The 20,511-nt window shown below is 35.7% G+C and overlaps 1 protein-coding gene and 1 pseudogene across 2 annotated transcripts in view; both read left to right on the top strand.

The window, feature by feature from the left end:
- Col4a5 (collagen type IV alpha 5 chain) overlaps nucleotides 1-20,511 on the top strand; it is a 223,851-nt gene that overhangs the window by 148,254 nt on the left and 55,086 nt on the right. For both annotated transcript variants that reach the window (XM_021152696.3, XM_085837997.1), the window contains 7 exons: nucleotides 7,594-7,707; nucleotides 10,709-10,876; nucleotides 12,060-12,149; nucleotides 13,324-13,473; nucleotides 16,106-16,204; nucleotides 17,486-17,575; nucleotides 20,092-20,231. In XM_021152696.3, coding sequence (XP_021008355.1) covers nucleotides 7,594-7,707; nucleotides 10,709-10,876; nucleotides 12,060-12,149; nucleotides 13,324-13,473; nucleotides 16,106-16,204; nucleotides 17,486-17,575; nucleotides 20,092-20,231 — 851 coding nt within the window. The remainder of the gene's footprint in view (nucleotides 1-7,593; nucleotides 7,708-10,708; nucleotides 10,877-12,059; nucleotides 12,150-13,323; nucleotides 13,474-16,105; nucleotides 16,205-17,485; nucleotides 17,576-20,091; nucleotides 20,232-20,511) is intronic.
- LOC147004513 (large ribosomal subunit protein eL33 pseudogene) lies at nucleotides 7,714-9,361 on the top strand (annotated as a pseudogene).

Genomic DNA, 20,511 nt, shown 5'->3' with positions numbered 1-20,511 from the left:
CAATAAATGAATCACTTTCCAACCCCTTCCCAACTGTAGTTAAAACAAAAACAAAAAAAGACAAACAAAAAAAATTCCTGACTTTTTCTAGCCTGGTAGAAGTCACTTTATCAGTATACTTTAAAAACATTTCCAAGCTGGGCGTGGTGGTGCACGCCTTTAATCCCAGCATTCAGGAGGCAGAGGCAGGCAGATTTCTGAGTTCAAGGACAGCCTGGTCTACAAAGTGAGTTCCAGGACAGCCAGGGCTATACAGAGAAAAACCAAAAAAAAAAAAAAAAAAAAAAACCAAAAAAAAAAAACAAAAAAAAAACACACAAAAAAAAAACACAAACAAACAAACCAAAACAACAACAACAAAACCATTTCCATTGCAAAGTTTTAAAATGCACAGAAAGATTACAAAGTATTATACATTGAATAGCTATCTGCCTGCTGCTTAGGCCCTCTATATGATATTTTGCCTCATTCAAAAGGATTTTTAAATAAAATACTGTAGATGCAATAGCTAGTGATGGAGCTCTACAATAGAAAACTTAGAAAACTTGCCTAGTATATGAAAGGACCTGGGTTCATTCCTCAACCCCAGAAATGGAAACGTTATATATAAGGCAGAAAAGGCAATACCATGACTGCTATATACACCCATTACTGATGTTCTATGGTGAATGTTTTATGCATACTTTCTCATTTATTTGTCCATTTAAATATCTTTTTATATAATCATCAATTTCCTTTTTGATGAATATCAAAAAAGTTGCAGGGTTTCTCTGTATAGCCCTGGCTGTCCTGGAACTCACTTTGTAGACCAGGCTGGCCTCAAACTCAGAAATTCACCTGCCTCTGCCTCCCAAGTGCTGGGATTAAAGGCATGTGCCACTACTGCCCAGCGATATCTTTAAATATAAAAAGGAATAGGCTTAAAATAACTAGCTTGGCTGATTTTATTTCACTGTTTAATTTGCAAAGAATAGAATTCTCATGATAAATATTTTGGAGAATTGTCTAAATTAAATTTATATTCCCAAATCATATTGAATTGATTTTCATTAAATTACTATATATATATATATATATATATATATATACATACATATATATGTATGTATGTATATATATATATATATTAGCTTAACTTTAGCCAAAATGGGTTTTGTTGTGAAAATTCCCTAAATAGTCTGAGACAACTTAAGAAAATTCTTTCAATAAGCCTATATATATATCTTTGACTAAATAAATTTGAGTGGCTATAAATTACTCAAAGTTGTAGTATTTCCAACACTCTATCTTTTTCAAGTTCATGGGTAACAATTACATATTAAATATTCTGAATGATAATCTACTGATAGTCTTTTTAAGAAAGATACTAACTGTTTTGAGACATGGTTTTATGAAGAAATGGTCTGGACTCTATTTGAAGCATGAACTTTTTTACCATGCATTTCTTTGATGTTTTGAAGGAAATTTAAGATTTCTATATTTTTAATAGTAAAATCCCAATAGAGTTTGTAAGGTTTTGCTTGATTATTTTTGGTTTTGGTTTTATTTTCTGACAGGGACTCTCTATGTAGCCCAGCTTTGTAGTAAACTCATTATTCTCCTGTTTTCATGCCCCAATGATGAGATTCGAAAGTCACTGGGTCCTGTTTCAAGTATAGTTTTTAACATTCTAGAAGAATTAGTATTTGGGTATTTTCCTATGGAAATCCTTCATTTGTCCAGCATTTATATTCATATCCCATGCATTGTAATAATTCAGTCACTAGAAACACAAAGGCATACATTATGGTCTTGAAAAATCTCCGAAGTTGCTCTGTATTATTAAAAAAATCTAGATCAGTTGTTCTCAACTTTCCTAATGCTCAAACTTCTCTTGTGACCCTTTAATACAGTTCCTCATGGTGTGGTGACCTCCCAACCACCAAATTATTTTGTTTCTAATTTCACAACTGTAATTTTGCTAGTGTTTTCAATGGCAATGTAAATATATGTTATGCAGGATATCTTATATGTAGCCCACAAAGGAGTCATGACCCACTGCTGATGTAGATAGTCTTGCTATAATGGTTGTTTTCTCAATGGTAACTTTTATAGATGAGTGTGCCAATAAAGTTCTGAATCAATATATTATTGTCAAAACTTAGCTAACAGACTACAATAAAAAACTTACCCAACATGGCTGTAGTTTATGCTCCATGGTAAATTACTTGTATAGTATGTGCTGAACCAAGGTCTCCAAAACCTTCAATGATTAGTCATAGCTGGATCAAATATCAGACTTTGAATCTCAATGACTTAACTATAAAAAATAAATTCGTGTGTCATTTTTCAAAACAGTATGGACACCAGCAATAAATTTTAAAAGTTAATACACATGATGAAATGGAAAATATGCTTAAGCCTGAATATCACAACTTAATTATAATAAGAAAGAATTTAAAAACGTAACTTTGGGAGCAATCTGTTTACCTCTTTTATTACCTTTTTTCATGATCTCATTTGAGGTCTTTTGCAGGTATAAGATGTGACAATTTTGAAAGGATATTTTAATCAGGAGAAATCATGAAGAAAATACCATGACAAATGAAATGATTTATTTGGAAATATTAAAATTAAAAACTTTTGATAGTAATAAAATATGCTTCATTTCTCAAAATCAAAAAATGTGCCTAATAGAATTATAAGGAAACTATAAACTATTATTAATAACATGACATTTTTAAATTGTTTTTAAAAATTCCTACATATTAGTGAGAAGGCTGGGTGTTGTCAATTATCCCCATTTATAAATATGAATCATTTCAATGAGAATTTAAGTAGTAATTCAGAAGCACTTCATGTAACTGATTTAAAACCGTAGTATTTACCAAATACACATTAATGCAGGTTAAAATGCCACTGATATTATGAGACTGGAAACTTGTACAGGAATAAGTTTATAGAGTTTCAGCAATTCTTTTAAATAAAGCAAATACAAAATTCCAAATAGAAAATTGTGATGCTATAATGTCCATCATTAGGTGGTTTTTACTTCCAACCCTCATCTAATTAGTACATACAGTTGACATTATGTTGATGGGTACAAAAATAATTCTAGGAGACATCTCGGGAATTTGTATCAAACATTCTAAAAAGCAGTAATATAATCTCTACATAGCTTCTTCCCTGGTAGAATACTGTTGATTGTTCACTTCCCAGTGGTTATGACGGTAGAATTCCTTTAATATCAAAACCAGGCAGAAAAACAAACAAATAAACAAATAGACAAAAAATACAATGAAAAAATATCTAAGTTATAGGCCAAAATCTCTGAAGAACAAATAGGTAAGAATTTTTCCAAACAATAGCACATCAAATGTTACAATATATAAAAAGAAACTCTAGCATGACTTTAATGACCATCATGATCTTCAGAATACAAGCTGCTTTGACATCTGAGAAGTAGTCAGCATAATTTGCTATTTCAACAGTCCAAACAATTACATCTATGCACCTGAAATACTGTTCAAATTATTTGATATAATTCAACATCCATTTCTGAAAACAATACTTTTAGAAAATTATGAATTAAAGAAAACCTGTTAGCCAGCCTATAGACTCATCATATGGTGGGTTGAGGCAGGTGGATTTCAGGCTACTCAGAAGGACAGTGGGAAGTCCTGTTTCAGAAAAGCAAAAAAGCCTTGTCATCAACATTGAAATTCCAAAGCTCCTTTTTATAATATACTCTTTTATCACAAGTCTTATATCATTTATTAAAAACTTAATCAAGTATGGCTGATGGTGAAATACTGAATACTTTCCTCTAAAAAATAGGATACAACAAAGAGTTGTTTGCCAGAAAATTCATCATTATACTAGAAATATTTAGCCATTGTTGTAAGTTAAGACAAATAAATTAAAAGCATAGAGATTTAAAAAGAAGAAATTATCTATTCATACATGATTTGACTTTACATTTAGAAAATCATCTTACATAAAACCTTTGGAACAGAAAGTTAATTTTACAATATAAGTATTAGGGCCATTATACAAAACAAAGTGAAGGTTTACCAACTAGAATTAGATAAAAAAATAATATTTAAAATAGAACAAGTATCATAATGTTCTGACATATGTATAGTTCTAACAATAATTGCAGTATTTATATGTTAAAGAAGTACAAAATACCAATGTCATAAGCCAAATATAACTAAATAAAGTGATATACTATGCCAATGTACTGGCAGGCCCAATTTCCTTAAGACAGCAGTTCTGTTCAAATAGACTAATTGTACCCTTAAGGAAAACACAGCAGAAATTTGTAATTAGTCAAACACTTATGTGGAAAAGTGAACACCTTATAGTAGCCAAATCAAATTAAGAAAGTCCTGTGTTAGAGAGTTTAAAGTATTTGATTTGAAGACTTAATACAGTCTTAAAGTGACTAATATATCTTGTAATATATGACATACTGACACATGGGTCTAAAAATAGAATTGTCTTTGATTTTTTTGTGTGTGCAGAGCTGGAGATAAAATCCAAGCACTCTTGTATGCTAAGCATATGCTGAGGTAAATTCTATCTTCACAAAAATGTTTTTCATAAATTGAAAGTACAATAGAAAAAGAAACTTCTAACAAATAGTACAAAAACTATTATTGTATAGGTGATCATGAAACAAGCAAACAAAACAAGTGACCCTTCAAATTTTCCAAATTTTAACTCAGAACAGATTGTAGACCCACACATAAAACTTCAAACCCTCAAGCTTCTAGAATGCAAGCACTGCAACTTTTTCTGGTAAAAGTCAAAGGGAATCTTTTAGATTTAGCAGAGGACATTTTTGTGTTACAAGTTCTCCTTTTGGATATGTCATCTGCTTCTCTCATCAATGCAACAAAATAACTGACAAAAGAAGAATTTCTTTCCCTTCACAGTTCTAGGGCACAGTGCATCAAGAAGGATATGGCTTGAGAGCAAGAGCTTAAGGTAGCTCTTCCTATCACATCCATAGTTAGGAAGCAAAGAGAGACGAACATTTGTACTTGGTTCATTTTCTCCTAGTCACAAGCAGGGACCAGAGCCCACTGAATGGTGTCAGCCACTTTTAGGGTGGATCATCTCACCACAATCTAATCTAAATAATTCCCTACAGGCCTGTTTAGAGGCTTGGCTCTAAATCCTGTTAAGTTGATAATCAATATTAAGTACCATGTGATTCAAAAAATAAAACAAATTCTCAGCTCATAGATAGTGTAAGCACTGGTGTATAGTCAAATTCAGTTTTCTTTTAAGTGAAAGCATAGAACAAAAATCTTTATGATCACATCCTAGACAAAGAATTGTTTGCTAGGGCACAAAAGCTCATAAAAATGGAAAACTGCTAATTTGGACTTCACTAAAATAAAATATTTCCATTTTATGTGCCTAACAAAGTATTTGTAAGCATAATATATACAAATCCTTAAAACTCAACAGTCAGAAACCATTTACCAAAATTAAAAGTAGACTTGAAAAATGTTGGCAACAATTTAAATATATTTATATTTTGCCCCACAAATCATTCAAATGGCAAGCAAATGCATTAATATTCAATACAGTCATCTGCAAAATATAGGTTTAAGCAACAGTGAAATAGATAGATAGATAGATAGATACATACATACATACATACATACATACATACATACATACACGCATACATAGATACATAGATAAACTATAGGAATTAGCTTTCTTCTCAAGAAGAAAAATTGCCAAGTATGTAGAATAATAGAGTCTTCTACACAGCTAGTTAGAATCCCAAACAGTGCAGTCACTTCAATCTCCAGCACAGGACCAAAGAGCTTCTCTCCACTTTGAAAATGTTGTGCCAGTGTATTAGAAAATAAAACAGCCTTGCTCTCTGAAACAGCAAACTCATTTCTAGGTATTTATTAAAGAAAACTCTGAAGCTTTGCATAAAAAATCTGTAAGTCTATGTTCATAGGAGCTTTATTCATAAACAACAAGAATTGTAAAATTCCCAAATGTCCATCAAACAACAAGGACTAACACAGTGTAGAGTATTTATACAATGAAATATTCAATATGTGGTGTTGGGAATCAAGTCCAGGACCTCATGCATGCTAAACATACGTTCTTACTGCTGACGTAAATCGTAGCCCAACATGTATCTTTCAAAAATTTACACAGTCAATTTCAGTAGGAAAATAAATCTTTTCAACAAACAGTGCTAAAAATGATTGGATATATGTATACACAACCACACATAAATGAATCTCAAATGCATCACATTAAGTGGGGAAAACAAGACATACTCAAGAAGCTACATACTGCATGATTACATTTGTGACATTCTGGAAATGGAAAACCTATAAGACCTATAGTAGTCACAAGATTATTGGCATATGGAGAAGGATCAACAACTGATCACAAATCCTTTTGAGGATTGGTGAAATGATTTTAAATCTGGATTTAATGGCAGTTTTACAACTGTACACATTTCTCAAAATGCATCCAAGTGTGTGATGAAAGAACAGGTTTCAAACAATACAATGTTTTTATTAGTTTTTTTAGAAATTCATACATACTCTGTAGTTTTCTGACTCTTGCCTATAATGCCCTCAAGATCTATCCTTCACCTCTCTGCGCCTTCCAATTTTACGTCATCTTAAAAAGTAACCCACTAGGTCCAATATGTATATCTCACACTCATGTCTATTAGAACAGGAACAACATACCACAGGCCACACACTTAAAGAAAACTGACTTTAACTTCTCTAGAAGCCATAAATTACCAATAGCTCCTCTACTAGAAATGGAGGCACATAGACACACACACACACACACACACCTTAAGCAGGACAATTGATTGATTTGATCGTGTGCAGGCAACTGCAGCTACTATTGAGTATCTAAGTGCAGCTGTCCGGTCATATATAGAAGACACCTGGACATTCCTGGACATTTTCTCTGGACATTCCTAACTTCTGGCTCTTACGTTCACTCCCATTCCTGTTCCTCAACGACCCCTAAGCAAATCCTAATAGATGTGAGAATTTTGAAAAGTGTGAGTGATAGAAAATTCAGAGAGTGAAGTATCAACTGTCAAAATATTGTAGGCAAGAGCATATTTTCAGTTAGAACCTCAAGTTAATAAAAAGAAAGATGTTGCTATCTATCTGCTTAAAGCTGAAGTGATTAAACACTATTTTTTATAACCAAAGAGTTATCCAGTATGAAGTAGATTATAATCTTGTTGCTGTTTTGAGAAGTTAAGACAAGCACTGACATTGACTTCTGGCCTTGTGTTAAATAAGACTTCAACTATGAATGAGATTTCAGCTTTGGGTAGTTACTTCTCCTTTTCTTCCTGGATAAACTAGTCTTATTGCATCCTGTTCTACCTTGTTTGGTTGATACCCCAGGGAGGCCTGCTCTTTTCTGAAGGCAAAGAGAAGAGCAGTGGATCTGGGTGAAAGGGAAGGTACTGGAGGAGTGGAGGGAGGCAAAAACCACTGTTTGGGATGTATTGTATGAGAGAAGATTAACAGAAAAGGAAAAAAAATATGGTTATATTTAACATGTAAACTGTGCTATTTAAAAAAGGTGATGTTGGACCAAATGGACAACCTGGTCCAGTAGGGCCTCCAGGGCTACCAGGAATTGGTCTTCAGGGACCACCAGGACCACCAGGGACTCCAGGGCCAATAGGCCAACCTGGTAAGATTACAGTAAATGTGCCTGTTATAAGACTTGCAGTGTATATGTTTGTCTTCCAGTAATGTGATTAAAGTGGCAATCCATGTGTGTGTGTGTGTGTGTGTGTGTGTGTGTATTATCAAATTGTAAACTATAGATCACAACATTAGAGCTAATTTATTACTTGATGTTTCCCCCTTCTGCTCACCTAAAAATTCATTTAGTCTAGTCATGAAATTTGATAATTGTACTTACCATTACCATATAATCATTGAACAATACAGAGTTTTAAAAACAGAACTCAATCCGTTTGTGCTTATTATTTCAGACCAAAGAATAAAGTGGGTCTCTCTTTTTTTTCTCCTGTACTGGGAATAACTGTAACTGAGCATGCTAAGCTGCTCTTTCTTCAGTTAGATATTTGAAAGGGTTTTGTAACATGCAGCTAATGGTTTTGCCTCCATAGATAAAGAATCACATGGCTGTTGTGTATCTGCATGACAGTCTGTACTAAGTGTGGATTCTGAGTGAATTCACATTATCTATTTACTCAGGTACAGTAAGGGACATTCTCAGTCCTGCATTTTGTTATTTTGAATATTGTAATAGTTTATAAAATGAAAACAAACATGGAACATTATTTTTTAATTCGTATGAACATATCAGAAAGTTGAACACAATTCAGATGCACATATATTGAACACATGTATTTTCTGACCTTAAATGACACCAGATATGTTGTTGGTTATTGCCTTAAGAGTTTCTAAACTGTGGTTAACAATATAAAACACCCATAAAGCTATTTTTATTTGTTCGCCATTTTAAAACTCAATTTGAAGGCACATTGTATTTTTTTAAAGGCCCCTGGCATTCGTTACATAAGAAAAACATAAGAAAACTTGCAGTCATGTTTCAAACAAGGTTGCTATAGTTGCCTCATCATTCATGAAAAAAAAGAGCAAACAAAACAAAAACAAAAACAAGCTCTGTCCACCATCTTGGCTCCTGTGGAGGCCTGCTGGGAACAGGACTTCTAACAGCAAGTATGTCTAGAAGGCTGTGGTGCAAGGCCATTTTTGCTGGCTACAAGTAAGGTCTCTGGAACTAAAGAGAGCACACGGCTCTTCTTAAAATTGCAGGTGTTTATGCCTGAGATGAAACAGAGTTCTACTTAGATAAGAGATGTGCTTATGTGTATAATGAAAAAAAAACAAAACAAACAACAACAACAAAAACCAATACAGTGACTCCTGGAGGCAAACCAAACAAACCTAGAGTGATCTGGGGAAAAGTAACTGGGCCCACAGAAACAGTAGAATGGTTCGTGCCAAATTCCGAAGCAACCTTCCTGCAGAGGCCATTGTCTACATTGTCTACATTGTCTACAAAGTAAGGTGAAGGCATCAAAAAAGCCCAAGCCACCCTCATTGGTCCACTTAAATCTTCAGCAACAGGTGCTGGAGAGTATCAGAATCCTCTATATGTGTTTGGTTGGTCTTTTTTTATTAAGAAATCTACACAGAATCAGTTTGATGCTGTATCCATCCCAGATTTAAACTAATGGAGAGTAAATAAGTAAAAGTAGATTTGTGCTCTTGTAAAAAACAAAAACAAAAACAGAAACCACTCTGCCCAACCTGCATAGAAGTGGAATCTTGAAGAAAAATGGATTTTTAGTTTTGATTATTACTGACTTAAAACTGTTATTTCACAAAAAACAGTGTAATGATTTTATCACTTCTTTTGTATTTTGTTGTTTCTTTTAGTTTGAAAAAGTACATGATGCTGTAGAAGCATTTTGAATTCTTACATGACAGCTGCATGGAAATTTAAAACACTGTTAACAAGCATCTGAATTAAAATATAAAATTGTAATATTTATTTAAAACTATATCTAATACCTTGCAATTTTTTGTCAAGACATCTAGTATTCTAATTCTCTACTGCTTTTTCCAGCCCCAGTAGCATAAAGACTGCACAATATCAGGACAGTGCTAGTTAATAACTTTTAATTCACCTTCATGTATTTGCTTGTAAATATTTTCTTTGCCATAGACTTTAATATCAATTGTATTCAGCAATTAACAAAAAATAGCATAAAAAATATTCAGTGGACTCTCAATATATACATTCATTTTTAATATAAATGTTATTATCATCACCAAAAGAAAATATTAATTTAACACTTTTTAACTATATTGATTCTTACATAGAAGGTCGATCAGCAAGAACCCTACTATATAATCTTGCTAAACCTGCATTATAATGCATGACAGAAACTTCCAGTTTATATAATATACTTGTTTTCTTTTGCATCAAAACTGCAATACCAAATAATAACATTAAATACAAAACTTAATTTAATATAAAACTTAAAACGAGATAATGCAACAGAAAACTTAATACAAAATAGTAAGAACTGATTGTATCATTATTAAAACAACATGTTAAGACAAAGCCTAAATCAAACCAAAGCAAATTGACTTATTTGATAATCATTCAGAGGGGTCAACATGATATGCACAAATAATTGGTAATGTAATGGAACAGTGAAAATCCACCTGTAGTCAGCGGGCCAATGAATGGCAAAGCATAAGATGTTAACAATCTATGAGGAGAAAAACATTGAGAGTGTGCATTCAAAAATTTTACAAATTTGACAATTTAAAGCTATGCTCCTATTTATTGAATAATATAACCAGAAAATTGAGCTTTCTTTCAAGGTTTGGTTAAGGATATTTGTACTTAATTAAAAAGTTAGTCAAAAATTAACTGGAATTTTTTTAAAAATTGTGTTTTACCAAAATAATTTGAGCAAAACCTCTCTTCCAGAAATATGACTTAAAATGTTAAAGTTTGGTTTTCATTAATCATTTTCACATGCATGATGGCTAAATTTTCTGTAATGCACTCTCCTAAGTTTATCATCTGCAGATCACGTCACTTCTTTGATAGAAAAATAACCAGATGCGTAATGTGGAGACTGCATCAATACTTACAATGTTAATATGTTGTTAACTAGGCTTACATGGGATTCCAGGAGAGAAGGGGGACCCAGGACCTCCTGGGTTTGATGTTCCAGGACTCCCTGGAGAGAGAGGTAGTCCAGGGGTCCCTGGAGCCCCCGGTCTTATAGGACCCCCAGGATCACCTGGTGTCCCTGGAAAAGCAGGTGTCCCTGGATTTCCAGGTAATGTTTAATAATCTGTCTGACTGTGAATCAATGAAACTACTATTTATATGACTGACAAATAATTTTCATACTGAATTTTATGACTTTACACTATCTATTAAGGAAGACTGTTAAATGTATGAGTATTGAAAACTCCGTTGGTGTTTGCACTATCCTTTTTTTATACTGTGTGATAGTACCAGTAATATATTACTATATAATAAAGGATCCAAAGTGTGATGGTTGAAAGTAACTTTTCAAACATTTTGCTTAAGAGTCTGTGGGTCAGAAATCAAAGGGTGCCTTTAACAGATTATTTTCTATAATTATAATATTATTATAATGACTCCAATAAGAATGATTAGAGTTGCAGAATCTAACTCGATGGTGACTCTTTTCTGACACTTGGGCATTCTTTAGCTCATGTGACATCTAATCATTCATAATGCCCCATTCTCATCTGTTTTTCATCCTTCCATTGCAAGTGGCTTCCTAAAGTAAGAATTTCCTGAGACAAAAATGAGGTCCTGAAGAGATATTTCAGTGGTTACAATAACTGGCTGCTCTTTCAGAGAACTGGGGTTGGATTCCCAGCACTCACAAGGCAGCCCCCAATTCCCTGTAATTCCAGGTCCAGGGATCAAGTGCCCTCTTCTGGTCTCTGGGGGTACTACATGCACGTGCTGCACAGCACAAACATATTCAGCCGAAATACCCATACACATAAAATGAAAATAAAAACGTGCTTTTGAAGGATGGGAGGGACAGAGGGAAAATGGAGAGATGGAAGGAGGGAGGAAGGAAAGGAAGGAGGCATGGAGGGAGGTAGGGAGAAGGGTGAGGGGGAGAGGGAGAGGGGGGAGAGGGAGAGGGGGAGGGGGAGAGGGAGAGAGGGGAGGGAGAGGGGGGAAGGGGGAGGGGGAGAGGGAGAGGGAGAGAAGTTAGTTTCAGGGCACCCTGGTTGGTGAATTCTTAATATGTAGTCTAGGGAGTTGCGCTATCTTCTGTGGAGAACAGTTACCACAGTGAGTACCTGTGCGTTTTGTTCAGGCGTGAGTGCTAAGCTTCCAGTAAGAAAGGGGAAAATCTCACTGTGCCTTCCTTTCATTCCTAAATAGCTTTCCAAGGGATATCTTTAAAAGTCTATCTTATCTTTCCAAAGTCCAAACCAAGGAAATTTAGTAACTGATATTTTCCAAAGGTGTCAAAGGCGAAATGGGTATGATGGGACCTCCAGGCCCACCTGGACCTTTGGGAATTCCTGGCAGGAGTGGTGCTCCTGGTCTTAAAGGTAAGAACTGGAGTTTACTGACAGATATGTGTAACAAAGAAAATTAAACCTTGGGTTCTGTCAGTACAGGTTCTGGTTTTTCTATTTTAAAACTAACAGTGCTTAGTATTTTGTTTCTTTGTGATGTGTTAATTGAAAGTGTCTTATATTTTTTATGAAACTGTTAAAGAATAAAATTTATTAATAAATTTAAAAGAAAAATATTTTAAAATATATTATTATTATTTTAGACATTAATAATAATAAAATGCCTACAGTTTGTTGTCTTTACTTTTGAAAAAAATCACATAAACATTCTTTTTAAAAATTATGTTATTTATTTACATTTCACTTGCTGACCCCCTTCAAGTCCTCCCTCTCATGGTTCCTCATCCCATTCCTCCTCCCCCTTTCCCCCAAGAGAGTGCTCCCCTCACCAGGCATCATCCTTCTCTGGGGCCTTAAGTCTCTGGTGGATTAAGTGCATTTTCTCTCACTGCGGCCAGAACAGGCCAGTGTATGCTCCTGGTTGGTGGTTCAGACTCTACCAGCTCCCTGAGATCTGCATTAGTTGAGACTGCTGGTCTTCCTATGGTGTTGCCCTCCCCTTCAGTTTCTTCAATCCTTCCCCAAATTCAACCACAGGGGTCCTGGACTTCAGTCCAATGGTTGGGTGTCAGTATCTGCTTCTGTCTCAGTCAGCTGCTGGTAGGGCCTCTCAGGGAACAGCCATGCTAGACTTTTATCTTCAGTCTCTTCTCCATTTTGAACCTGCAGTTCTTTTTAGACAGCAACAGTTCTGAGTCAGAAATATTGACTGTGGGTTAGTAACCCAATTCCCCCACATGGGGCCCATGTTCATAGCAGCCTTATTTGTGATAGCCAGAAGCTGGTAATGTCTTCTTTTCAGTTTGATGATATACTTAATTTGTATACCTGAAACATTGTAAATGCTTAGGCCATAATTTGAGAATTGAACTTCAGGTTTTCCTTATTGTGAGTCTGTAAACACATTCCAGAAAGGAGATAAATTTTTACCTGCATTTATCAATATATATGCACTCAAGTAATTTATTGACAGACATTAGGTTAGATACATGTTTTGAGGCTTAGTTTACCTAAGTTATGAGACATGTGATAATTTTACATGCATTGATTATGGATGAAGAAATTTGGTGTGTTTTGTTGACTTTAGGTGATGATGGCATGCAAGGTCAGCCAGGTCTCCCTGGCCCTGCAGGAGAAAAGGGCAGTAAGGGAGAGCCTGGCCTTCCAGGTCCTCCTGGACCAATGCATCCAGATTTCCTGGGATCGAAAGGAGAAAAGGGTGAGCCTGGCTTACCAGGTAAGTGGATGGATATATTCACAAATTTGTTGCATAGCTTAGATTTATTTTTTTTTTAGGTTATTTTGTTAGTTGTCCTACAGGCGAACAAACAGAGTCATATCGATACTAGCAAATGCTCTTTCACACACAGTTCCTGAAGTTTGATTTTACACATATTATTTATTCATGTATATATGTATTTATGTATGATGTGTGTGTGTGTGTGTGTGTGTGTGTGTGTGTGTGTGTGTGTGTGTGTGTGTACATGTAGAAGTCAAAGAACAACTTTCAGAAGTGAGTTCTCTCCATCCACATTGTGAATTCCAGGGATTGAACTTAGTACATTGGACTTTCCATAAAGCACCTTTACCTACTGGGCCATCTTCCCTTGCTCCTGACATTTTATTTTTAAGTACCAGAGAAGTAACTTGGAGTTACTATGTTTAACAAGTCAATTACATATATGACATTTTGGTAGTGAACATTTTCATTTCATTTGTGATGTTTCGTTGACTACCTTTCTGCTTGAATATTTTTTTTGTCATATACCTGTCATGAGCTATGGGGTTTTTAAAGCAGATTTGGGGAGCTAGGTAGTTGGCTAAGTGAATTGTTTGCTATGCAAGCATGAAACTGGAGATTGGATCCCCAAACCCATATATAGGCAGCACAGGCAGATACCTATAATCAGAACACTTTTGAGGCAGACATGGGTAAGCAAACTCTGGGAGATTTTTGAGTTCAGTGAGAGACTTGTCCTCAAAAATCAAAAGGCAGAGCAATCTATGAAGACATCCAAGTTCAACTTTGGGCCTCTGTGTGCACCTGAGAAAGACACAAGTGCCAACGAACCTATGAGCATGTATATATACACATATGTAGATGCATACTTAAGTAAATACATTCATAAATAATATAGACTTAAATAACTACCTTCAGGTTTCCAGAAGTACCACAGAAGCATAGAAAGAGAAAATTATATATAGCCACAATAATTTGAGGACAGCAAATTTGGTATTTAGGAATTGTGGTGGTTCTTTTTAATTTTATTCACCTAGAAACCAAATGATGATGAATAGTATTATGCTCTATACAGCAAGTTTTAAATTGTATAAATATTGGTTTCTTTTGCTAGAAATATAATGTGGTTTATCAAAAACCACACACACACACACGTATATATGTATGTATATATATATATATATATATATATATATATATATATATATATATATGGCACCTATAGAAAAGAAACATACTTTTTGAAAAAGCACTTGCAACTTTTTGTGTTCTATTATTGCTGTCAGTTGTAAGTGTGTGTGTGTGTGTGTGTGTGCACATGTCTAAATAAATGTTATGGGTTTCACATTGGGCATGATTTAATAAAATTTTTCCTTAAAATTACTTTGTATGTTAAAGTTTTTCTAAAAGTACCAAAAGAGGTAAAATTTAGGATAACAAAAATGAAATGTCTTTCTTAGTTATCTCTTCTTTTAAAAACCAGATTCTGATTGACTGATTGATTGATTGAGTGATTGAGTGATTAATTGATATATATATATATATATATATATATATATATATATATATATATGCTACAGTACCCATGTGAATTGCAGAGGATAACTTATACTTCTCCTACTCCACTATGTGGGCTACAAAGTTTGGACTCAGGGCTTCAGGTTTGGTGGCATGTTCCCTTATCAAGTGAGCAGTTTTATCAGCTCCTGGGGTTATTGTTATTATCTTTCATCTTTCAACCAGGCTTTGCAAATTATAGGACAGTAAAATATACTTGACTTGTACTGTAGAGTTAATAGTGATAAAAGACATTGAGACAGGAACAAAGAGAAAGTTGACTTTATTTGGCTTATCTGAATTTCTTGGTGGGGAAACAGTAAAAAAATAAAGAAACGAATAGTTTATACTACATCAAATTATCACCAATTTGGCCAGTGTTATTGTTGATACAGGTAAGTAGGGCCAGGCATTGAATATTATTTTGTTGCTCTTGTTTGAAGTGCTGGGAATCAAATCTGATGATTGGATAGTTCTTACCCCATCATTCTCCAGGCCATCTTAAGAATTCATGATCCATATCTGTATCAAGTGAGAGGCAAAGATGCTGCAACTACCACTGCCAATTCTAAGAAAGTTTACTAAATTATCCCCAGAACGTGGCAGACAGCCTGGGGAGCATCCTTGCCCTCCCAAGTGCTCTATCAGGGATCGTTTTTATCCATAACATTTTATCTTCCCTAGACATCATCTTGAACTTGATGTTCATAGCATCTTTTTGGTAGTCTTTTCATTTTCATTTGTCCTGGGAACTTCATCTTCTTGATTTGGGAAATCAATTAGACTGTCAGAAAAAGACCTTGTCATAGAGCATAGAATTAGGGAAATAGTTAAAGTGCAACAGCCTTCCAACACACACATACACACATGGACACGCATACATGCACTCATACATACACACATAAACACATGCACCAAGAGAGACAGAGACAGAGAGATAGACACACAGAGAGAACAGCAGTTTCTCCATTTTACTTATATACAGTTCAACCATTAAGCAGCTTTCTGGCAAAATCATTTAATTTATTAGTAAGAATCAGCCTAACTTGATTTTTATGCTTGTCTTTGGAAGGTATTCCTGGACTTTCAGGACCAAAAGGATACCAGGGATTACCTGGAGACCCAGGGCAACCTGGACTGAGTGGACAACCAGGATCACCAGGACTCCCAGGTCTGTAAAATACATCACTATGGTACTTAGATGATTGACAAAGATCCTGAGGAAGTATTTGTGTCTTTTTACAGTTTAGTGATGATTTAGATCTGTTCATGCTAAGTGCAGCTAGGCTTGACAAAATTGTTGGCATGTGCTCCAAGTTTTAACAGATAAGATATATAGGATGTTTTATTTTGCTTATTCAGATTCATATTTTGCTCACAACATAATATATTTAGAACTCTGATTCATGTAAGGTGCTATATTTTATTACAAACTCTCCAACATAGAAAGAAATACAATTATCTGGTTGAAGCCTAAATAATTCACCTGTTCCATTTGTTTTGATTCTTTGTTGATATCAGACAAGTCCATTATTCTGCGATGTAAAACAGATTATTGTAATTTTAATTTTTAAAAATTTTAAGGATGAATGTTTCACAGCCCTCCTTGTAGTCTGTTACAGCCCAAATTCTCTTACAATGAACAGCGTTTTTTTTATCCTCATTTTAATCTTAATTCTCATAAAACTTTCAGCTGTTTTATTTTAGTTCATCCCCAAGGAAGTAAAAAGCCCTGAAGGCCAACTATTTGCCATCTTATTCACATACCACATTATCTTGAAGGAGTCAGAAAGATGGACTCGCTCCTGATTTCTTCCCAACATCTTTTGCATTCTCCACCTAAAGCTGGAAGTCACTGTGAAAGAAAAAGAAAAACATATTTATGGTAGCAGTGGTAAATGTCTAAGTGACATCACACAGCTCAACTCAAGCACCTGTGATGTTCAAAGTAGAATCCTCAAACACATCCAGGTCAATCTAGCATCTCTTCATCAACCCAGGAGATCTCTCTCTCTCTCTCTCTCTCTCTCTCTCTCTCTCTCTCTCTCTCTCTCTCTCTCTCTCTCTCTCTCTCTCTCATCATAGTGGGGCTCTGTCATGACACAAACCTACTGCTGAAGTTTTATTAAACATTCTTATATTGGATTTATCTGTGAGAACAGAAAGTGGGTAGTTATACATGTGCAACAAACAGAACATCAAATGCATGGAATTAGTTTAGGAGAAGAACCAAGATGCTCAATAAAATTGCCTTTATTTTTATGAGGTTGAATTTAAAAATCTGTATTTACATAATTATATTGTAGTATGATACTAAACAGACTTCTGAGGGACACATTGCTCATTTCGTACTAAGTTATGTCTGTAGACTATAACGCAATGTAATTAATTTTTCCAATGCAATGCATGGTCCCACTAATTTGCTTTAATTTTATCAACATTACTTTTCTAGGTCCCAAGGGTAATCCTGGTCTCCCTGGTCCACCAGGACTTACAGGACCTCCTGGACCAAAAGGAAACATTGGTGACATGGGTTTTCCTGGTGAGTGATGAAAAAGTTAAAGTCATTTAGTGCTATTAATATTCACTATTTCCCGCTCCTTTGAGACAGGGTCTCATGTAGAACAGACTATCATTGAACTTGCTACATAGCTAGTCCTCCTGTATTTAGCCACAAACTACTGGGATTATAAGTGCTTGACACTATACCATGTTTATAATGTACGAAAGATTGAACCTACAGCTTTATTCATACAATGCAAGCACTCTGCCAATTGACCTATGACCCAACCTCCTTTTTATCCCCTACCTCTTTTTACAATATTTTATTTTTATTAATTAATATTTTATACTCCATATTGTATCCCCCTCAATCCACCCTCCAACTGTTCCACATCCCATACCTCCTTCCCACTCCCCTGTCTCTACGAAGATGTCCCCAACCCTCACCCCACCTGACCTCTAAAACTCCATGGGGCCTCCAGTCTTTTGAAGATTAGGTGTATCATCTCTGAATGAACACAGACCTGGCAGTCCTCTACTGCATGTGTGTTGGGGGCCTCATATCAGCTGGTACATGCTGTCTGTTTGGTGGTCTAGTGTTTCAGAGATCTGGGAGGGGGTGTCCAGATTAATTGAGACAGCTGGTCCTCCTACAGTGTTGACCACCTCAGCTTCTTTCAGCCTCCCCTAGTTCAACAACAGGGGTCAGCAGCTTCTGTCCACTTTGGACCTTCTTTCCCTCACGTTCCTCTCCATTTTCATCCCTGTTATTCTTTCAGACAGGAACAATTATGAGTCAGAGATGTGACTGGGGGATGGCAACCCCATCCCTCACTTGATATCTTGTCTTCCTGCTGGAGGTGGGCTCTATAAGTTCCCTCTCCCTACTGTTCAGTATTTCATCTAAGGTATCTTGCTTCCCAGGTCTCTGGTACATTCTGGAGGGTCCCCCAACCTCCTATCTCCTGAGGTTGCCTATTTCCATTCTTTCTGCTGGCCCTCAGGGCTTTAGTCCTTTCCTTCACCCAATACCAGATCAGGTCCCCGCCCCCACTCACTCCCCCATCCACTTTCCCTCCCAGGTCCCTCCCTCCCTCCCAACTTGTGATGTGATTGCTTTCTTCTCCCTCCCAAGTATGACTGAGGCATGCTCACTTGGACATTTCAGCTTGTTGATCTTTTTAAGTTCTGTAGACTGTACCTTGGGTATTCTGTACTTTTTTTTTTTTTTTGGCTAATATCCACTTATTAGTGAGTACATACCATGCATGTCCTTTTGAGTCAGAATTACCTCACTCAGGATGTTATTTTCTAGTTCCATCCATTTGCCAGCAAATTCAGGATGTCATGTTTCTTTTTTTTTTTCTGTCAATATGTAGATTTATTTCTTTAGCTTACATTCTAGTGAAATATAAATAAAGGTTATCACATCACCCATGAATAACACAAATGATGAATAATAGATTTATCAATAGAACTCAGGGTTGAGTGGCAAGAAAAAATAATATGGGATGTAAGATGCTAAACTTTTCTAATTGCTACAAATTCTTCCAGTCACTCATTCTTATTCTATTCATTAAATACCATACCTGATTACTTTAAAATAGTAACTGTGACCTCAGTGCTTTTTTTTAATTTTTTTTATTTTTATTTTTTTAATATTTTTTATTACATATTTTCCTCAATTACATTTCCAATGCTATCCCAAAAGTCCCCCATCCCCCCCCACTTCCCTACCCACCCATTCCCATTCTTTTGGCCCTGGCATTCCCCTATATTGGGGCATATAAAGTTTGCAAGTCCAATGGGCCTCTCTTTCCAGTGATGGCCGACTGGCCATCTTTCGATACATATGCAGCTAGAGACAAGAGCTCCGGGGTACTGGTTAGTTCATCATGTTGTTCCAACTATAGGGTTGCAGATCCCTTTAGCTCCTTGGGTACTTTCTCTAGCTTCTCCATTGGGAGCCCTGTGATGCATCCAATAGCTGACTGTGAGCATCCACTTCTGTGTGTAGTATTCCATTGTGTAAATGAACCACATTTTCTGTATCCATTCTTCTGTTGTGGGATATCTAGGTTGTTTCCAGCTTCTGGCTATCACAAACAAGGCCACTATGAACATAGTGGAACACGTGCCCCTGTGGCATGGCCCCCACCTCTTTTTATCAGAAAAGATGTTAAGTATAAGTTCTGGGTATGTAGTTAAGTGATAGTGTATATGAGCCCTGAGCATTGATAGAATCAGAGGAAGACACTCTCTCAAATAACCAATGTATATATCTCTCATTACAAATAGATATTTAAAGTAATGAAGAACAGAATTTTAAGACATTAGAAAGTTAGAATTCACAAGCACGTGTGTTCTCTAGCTTTTTTTCTTTCATCAAGATTTCTTAGAAATAGGTTGTTATGTAAGCCTGTGTGTGAGGGTCATTATATATATTCAGTTTGTGGAATTTTTTCCAAAGATAGTTCTGCTAGGTCACATTCATCTTAGGTTTGACATGAGTAAAGCCTATACTATCAAATAATATACAATGCATATTTTCAACAGGCCCTCAAGGTGTAGATGGGCCCCCTGGACCTCCTGGATTTCCTGGACAACCTGGCTCTCCCGGGTTACCTGGCCAGAAAGGAAGTAAAGGAGAGCCTGGGGTTTCAGGCATTGGACTTCCAGGTCTTCCTGGCCCAAAGGTAATCTTATTCTGATCATGTGTCTGAGAAGTTTCAGTTTATCTTTAACTGTGCTCATCTCTCATTCTTCACTAAACAAACCACAGAATGACAAGGCATGTTCTGAGCAAAGGATGTATTCCTTCCCTTTTCTCAATAAATAATCTTTTATTGAGTGATCAAAGATAATATTGCCTGGCGGTGGTGGTGCACACCTTTAATCCCAGCACTTGGGAGGCAGAGGCAGGTAGATTTCTGAGTTTGAGGCCAGCCTGGTCTACAGAGTGAGTTCCAGGACAGC

This window comes from Mus caroli, unplaced genomic scaffold (genome assembly GCF_978045245.1).
Source record: "Mus caroli unplaced genomic scaffold, Mus_caroli_1 scaffold_5, whole genome shotgun sequence".
NCBI lineage: Eukaryota > Metazoa > Chordata > Mammalia > Rodentia > Muridae > Mus > Mus caroli.
The sequence above is the reverse complement of the archived record's forward strand: the minus strand, read 5'-3'. Positions and strand labels throughout refer to the sequence as shown.